Source organism: Cololabis saira, chromosome 8 (assembly GCF_033807715.1).
Source record: "Cololabis saira isolate AMF1-May2022 chromosome 8, fColSai1.1, whole genome shotgun sequence".
Taxonomy (NCBI): domain Eukaryota; kingdom Metazoa; phylum Chordata; class Actinopteri; order Beloniformes; family Belonidae; genus Cololabis; species Cololabis saira.
Genome location: NC_084594.1, coordinates 39,126,314 through 39,132,313, shown reverse-complemented (window position 1 = coordinate 39,132,313; position 6,000 = coordinate 39,126,314). Strand labels below are relative to the sequence as shown.

Sequence of the window (6,000 nt, the reverse complement as noted above, 5' to 3'; positions counted from 1 at the left end):
AGAACAACTAGCCCTTGTTTTGCATTGCTTTTATTTCAAATATTTTCGCCATGCGGGATCACATCCTGTTATCTGAGCATTTCATACATCATTATTCATCTGACAGTGTTGCTAACAGCCGTAGAGCATGTTGATCCTGCTGATGTCCCAGCGGGACAGACCGTTCCTCTGGCCGATCCGGGCGTTGGGGTTTCCAATGGGGGTGATGGTCTCCCTCCCCCGGCCCACGGAGAAGGCGAATCTTCCATAGTGCATGATGGAGGAGTAATCGTAGGGCGTGTTCAGGTTGTTGGTGTCGTGCTTGTGGAAGTTGTAGGCGCTCTTCTGGATGATGTTCTGCCAGTTGATCCTGACGTAGCGGTCGCGGTCGCTCCTGGTCTGCTCGTGCTGGAAGCCCAGAGCGTGGTTGAGCTCGTGCTGGACGATGCCACCGTAGATGCAGCCCGCCCTGTTGAGAGAGAGCTCCTGCCTGCCTCCCTGTCTGCCCAGGGCGGAGTAGCATCCGCCTTTGTTCACAATGCTGATGTAGTCGTTCTCGTTCCTGCGAGGGGTGAAGCGGACGCAGGTGCGGCCGAAGGCCCTCATGGCGCCCTCGATCGTCTGCCTCTCGTACCCGGAGAACTGAGAACTTATCGTGTAGGCGATCACCACTTTGCCATTGGAGGCTTTTTTCCACAGACAGCTGTTGTACCAGCACTTCATGGCATTTCTGGTAACGGGAGCCACCAGGTCTCCTTCCAGCAGGAACTCCTCTGTGGCGTTATTGGTGGTCAGAATCTGGGTGGTCATGTCCACTTCCGTTTCTTCATCTTCTGCCATCTCTGCGTCTTGACCTTCATCCTCCTGGAAAGGTTGAGCCTGAGAGAGGCCGAGCAGGAGCAGCAGGAGCAGGCTGGCAGAGGGACTCATCTTCAGGTGTGGAGAGACTCCTTGGAGCTTGATGTCTGCTCAGTCCGGTCCAGGGTCTTTATACGCTCCTGCACAGGTGTGTCTGCAGCAGGATTATGGGTGGGGGGCTACACTGTTAGGCCTAATGTCAACCTCTGCAGGGAGGACTCTGCAGACAAACCTACTCCTCAAACACGCTTTCTTATAACTATTGATTAAATGGATAAAGTCAGCTTAACTAGCGATATTTACTTCATCTGAACACTTTGTAAACTTTTCAACCAGTGAAATATTTTCTGGCAAATTAACCTCCAATACACCAATTTATATTTGCATTTTCACAAATCTGCTCTACTTATATTTGTTTTACTTTTCTTCAGTTATTCTACAAACACAAGAAAGAGGATCATGAAAGTTACAACACTGTTACACCCAGATGGAGGTGATATGTACAGCAGGCCTTCCTGTTAAATACTAACATAAACATGTTTAGTCTGAATGCTGCTGTTTACGTGAACGCTCAACCCAACTACAACTGAGGCACTAACGGCATTAGTTTGAAATGTATTAGATTTATTTTAATTCATTTATCTAAAGCTTTAATTGGATATTTTAAAGAATCATATTTTTATTTCATGTATATCTGCACCTCTGATTAAATATATCACTTATGATTATACAGTCATTTAACTTGTACGTTTGCCCCATATTCAAAAGCTGACAACATCTCCTGAGGTCTTAATAAAACACATTTGAGGATAAAAGTTTGCATCCTTCTAACAGACGCACATTTTCTCTTTTCCCAGTTAAACAGTAAAGTTGAAGAAACATTTTGCTTTTTTCTTTTTTTCTTTTTTACAAAACAAATTTTTACATTTTTTAAATAACAATAACATATTTGAACCATTTTTCAGACAATAAAATAACTGAAAGAATCTGAAAAATGGTTCAAATATGTTATTTTGTTACTTGAAAAATGTTAAATAGGTTTATTTGAAATTTGCTTTGTTGATGAGAAAATATGTTTCTCTATTTTTCTTATTTTTGTGAGGGGGGGTATATATTGTTTTTCGGCACTACCTTGTTCTCTATAGCTGATATAACATGAATTACTCCTATGTGGGATCAATAAAGTTCTTATTTTAGCCATCTGAGAAAATTTAATATATTATATTTGGTGCCTAACTGTTTCCCAAGTATATTAGTGCGTGTGTGAATGAATAAATGAGACGTATAACGTACATTTCTTTGTAGAAAGGCGCTTTATGATTGAGTCCATTTACTTGTATTAGTTTACAGCGCAGTCTTGCCACATCCAATATGGCGGCGACGTTGACGTATCGCAGCAGCTCCATGGGGCGTCTACGTATATATGTCTATGTTGTGACCCCTTCATTGCTGTTTTGTGTTTGTTAGTTGTTTAGTGCAAACATTGTTGTTTAGTGCATGTTGCACAGAGACTGTAATTCAAAGAGAGCTTTAACAACAGTCTTGTCTTTGCTCTACTGTAAATCAGATTAGCTGATGTTTAGTGGCAGAGAAAACAGCTATTGTGGCCAAAAAATGGACTTCTACCAAAAACTTTGGCTTCAAGCGTCATCGAATGTGACTGTTGTTACAATCATACAGCAACCCTGCCAGTTGTCCATCCCAATGATGGCCGTGATTCATAGGTAAAAACCTTTACAAATAGTCTGTTTTTCAGAAGCCACCAAAAAAAAGTGAAGTGAAAAAAGTGAAATCTAGATTGAGGATTTTGTTTTTTTTTTGTGCTGTGATCATTTTAATTCCTCACAAATATACAATTTCATCTGTAATTTCATCTGTACATCTGTCTCTGTTCATAAAGGAACAAAAATATTTTGGTGCATAAAATTGATTTTATTTTCATGTCAGCAATTAATAAACATTTTAGATGAAACCATAACCAGATGCACTTGAAGTTGCAAAAATAAACATTGAAAGTATTTGGGGCAAACATTGTTGTTTAGTGCATGTTGCACTTGAAGTTGAGAGAGGGGCTGAGCTGTCAACTGTCAACTGATCACCACCTGGTGGTGAGTTGGATGCGCTGGCATAGGAGGAGGCTGGACAGACCGGGCAGACCCAAACAGATTGTGAGGGTCTGTTGGGAACGTCTGGCCGAGCCCTCTGTCAGGGACATCTTCAACTCCCACCTCCGGGAGAGCTTCTCTCAGATCCCGGGGGAGGCGGGGGACATTGAGTCCGAGTGGATCATGTTCTCTGCCTCCATTGTCAACGCGGCGGCTCGAAGTTGTGGTCGCAAGGTCTCCGGTGCCTGTCGTGGCGGCAATCCTAGAACCCGGTGGTGGACACCGGAAATACAGGATGCCGTCAGACTGAAGAAGGAGTCCTACCGGGCTATGTTGGCCTGTGGGACTCCTGACGCAGTAGATGGGTACCGGCAGGCCAAGCGAGCCGCGGCTCGGGCAGTCCTGGAGGCAAAAACCCGGGTCTGGGAGGAGTTCGGGGAGGCCATGGAGGAAGACTTTCGGTCGGCCTCGAAGAAATTCTGGAGGACCGTTCGGCGCCTCAGAAGGGGGAAGCAGTACTCTGCCGGCACCATTTATGGTGTGGGTGGGGAGCTGTTGACCTCGACTGGGGACATCGTCGGACGGTGGAAGGAATACTTCGAGGATCTCCTCAACCCGACTGACATGCCTTCCACTGAGGAAGCAGAGAGTGGGGACTCTGGGGCGTGCTCATCCATCACCCAAGCCAAGGTCACTGAGGTAGTTCGTAAGCTCCTCAGTGGCAGGGCACCAGGGGTGGATGAGATTCGCCCTGAGTACCTCAAGTCTCTGGATGTCGTAGGGCTGTCTTGGTTGACACGCCTCTGCGACATCGCATGGAGGAAGGGGACAGTACCGCTGGAGTGGCAAACCGGGGTGGTGGTCCCTCTCTTTAAAAAGGGGCACCGGAGAGTGTGTTCCAACTATAGGGGGATCACACTTCTCAGCCTCCCCGGGAAAGTCTACGCCAGGGTACTGGAGAGGAGATTACGGCCAATAGTTGAACCTCGGATTCAGGAGGAACAATGCGGTTTTCGTCCCGGTCGTGGAACACTGGACCAGCTCTATACCCTCCGCAGGGTGCTCGAGGGTTCATGGGAATTTGCCCAACCAGTCTACATGTGTTTTGTGGGTCTGGAGAAGGCATTTGACCGTGTACCTCGCGCCATTCTGTGGGGTGTGCTCAGTGAGTATGGAGTCCGGGGCCCTCTATTAAGGGCTGTCCGGTCTCTGTATGATCGAAGCAGGAGTGTGGTTCGCATTGCCGGCAGTAAGTCAGACTTGTTCCCGGTGCATGTTGGACTCCGGCAGGGCTGCCATTTGTCACCGGTCCTGTTCATAATTTTTATGGACAGGATTTCTAGGCGCAGCCAGGGGCCGGAGGGGTTCCGGTTTGGGAACCTCAGGATTTCATCTCTGCTTTTCGCAGATGATGTTGTCCTGTTGGCTTCCTCGGACCGGGACCTTCAGCATGTGATGGGGCAGTTTGCGGCCGAGTGCGACGCGGCAGGGATGAGAATCAGCACCTCCTGAATTATGTTCATAGTTAGACAAACTCACAAGATGAATTGGACTTAATGCTTGCTATTGAACATCAATCCCTTCAAAAAGCTTTAATGTTCATGAGGACTATACATGGGACACATACATATGTATGCATTTACACTCACTGGCCACTTTATTAGGTAAAATAACTGCTCTTCGACGGAAATTTCTAACCAGCCAATCACCTGACAGCAAATCAATGCAATTAGGCACGTAAACATGGTCAAGAGAATCTCCTGTAGTTCAAACCTAGCATCAGAATGGGGAAGTACGGTGATTTCAGTGACTTTGAACGTGGCATGGTTGTTGGTAAAAGACGGGCTGGTCTGAGGATTTCAGACCCTGCCGATCTACTTGGATTTTCATGCAAAAACCTCTCTGGGGTTCACAGAGAGTCGTCGGAAAAAGAAAATATATCCAGTGGGCGGTAGTTTCTTGGGGGCAAATGCCTTGTGGATGCCAGAGGTCAGAAGAGAATGGCCAGACTGGTTGTAGCTGATAGAAAGGCAACAGTAACTCAAATAACCACTCATTACAACCGAGGTATGCCGAAGAGCATCTCTGGATGCACAACGCGTGGAACCTTGAGGCGGATGGGCCACAGTAGCAGAACCACACTGGGTATCACTCCTGTCAGCAAAGAACAGAAAACTGAGGCTACAATTCACTCAGTCTCACCAAATAGCCGAAAAGCATTTCTGAATGCACAACGCGTCGAACCTTGAGGCGGATGGGCCACAGCAGCAGAACCACACTGGGTACCACTCCTCTCAGCTAAGAACAGGAAACTGAGGCTACAATTCACTCAGTCTCACCAAATAGCCGAAAAGCATCTCTGAATGCACAACGCGTCGAACCTTGAGGCGGATGGGCCACAGCAGCAGAACCACACTGGGTACCACTCCTCTCAGCTAAGAACAGGAAACTGAGGCTACAATTCACTCAGGCCCACCAAATTTGGACAACAGAAGTTTGGAAAAACGTTGTCTGGTATGATGAGTCTCAATGTCGGTTGCAACATTCGGATGGTATGGTCAGAATTTGGCATCAACAACATGCAGTGTGTTGCGGAAATTATGACGTTGATTTGCCAGAACTGAGCGATGGTGGTATAGTGGTGAGCATAGCTGCCTTCCAAGTAGTTGACCCGGGCTCGATTCCCGGCCATCGCAGCACTACTTTTGTGAGAAATCTGAATTTTCACACTTCAACAGACTGTTTTCCATGGAACCCGTAACTCTTAGGTCTTCCTGTCTTCCTGTCTTAAAGAGCACCCACCGAAGGGGATGTAGCTCAGTGGTAGAGCGCATGCTTTGCATGTATGAGGCCCCGGGTTCAATCCCCGGCATCTCCATTATTTGTGTTAATAAACCCAATGAAGTAAGAAAGGGTAATCAGCAACACTGATTGTTCCATAAAGGATGAATTATGTTCATAGTTAGACAAACTCACAAGATGAATTGAACTTAATGCTTTCTATTGAACATCAATCCCTTCGAAAAGCTTTAATGTTCATGAGGAGTATACATGGGAC

General features: G+C 46.5%; 1 protein-coding gene and 2 non-coding genes across 3 annotated transcripts; 2 read left to right on the top strand and 1 right to left on the bottom strand.

Annotated features, from left to right (window-relative positions):
* Positions 1-111: 111 nt before the first annotated feature.
* LOC133449536 (high choriolytic enzyme 2-like) lies at positions 112-1,156 on the bottom strand. Its single transcript, XM_061728700.1, has one exon. The coding sequence runs from the start codon at positions 907-909 to the stop codon at positions 112-114; it is 798 nt and encodes a 265-aa protein (XP_061584684.1). The 5' UTR covers positions 910-1,156.
* A 4,410-nt stretch (positions 1,157-5,566) lies between these two features.
* On the top strand, positions 5,567-5,638 carry trnag-ucc (transfer RNA glycine (anticodon UCC)). Its single transcript has one exon. It is a non-coding gene; the product is annotated as a tRNA-Gly (tRNA).
* Positions 5,639-5,748: 110 nt separating this feature from the next.
* On the top strand, positions 5,749-5,820 carry trnaa-ugc (transfer RNA alanine (anticodon UGC)). The gene has a single exon. It is a non-coding gene; the product is annotated as a tRNA-Ala (tRNA).
* Positions 5,821-6,000: the final 180 nt, after the last annotated feature.

Coding starts and splice junctions, on each gene's coding strand:
- LOC133449536 (XM_061728700.1), bottom strand. CDS start 909: ATGAGTCCCTCTGCCAGCCTGCTCCTGCTGCTCCTGCTCGGCCTCTCT.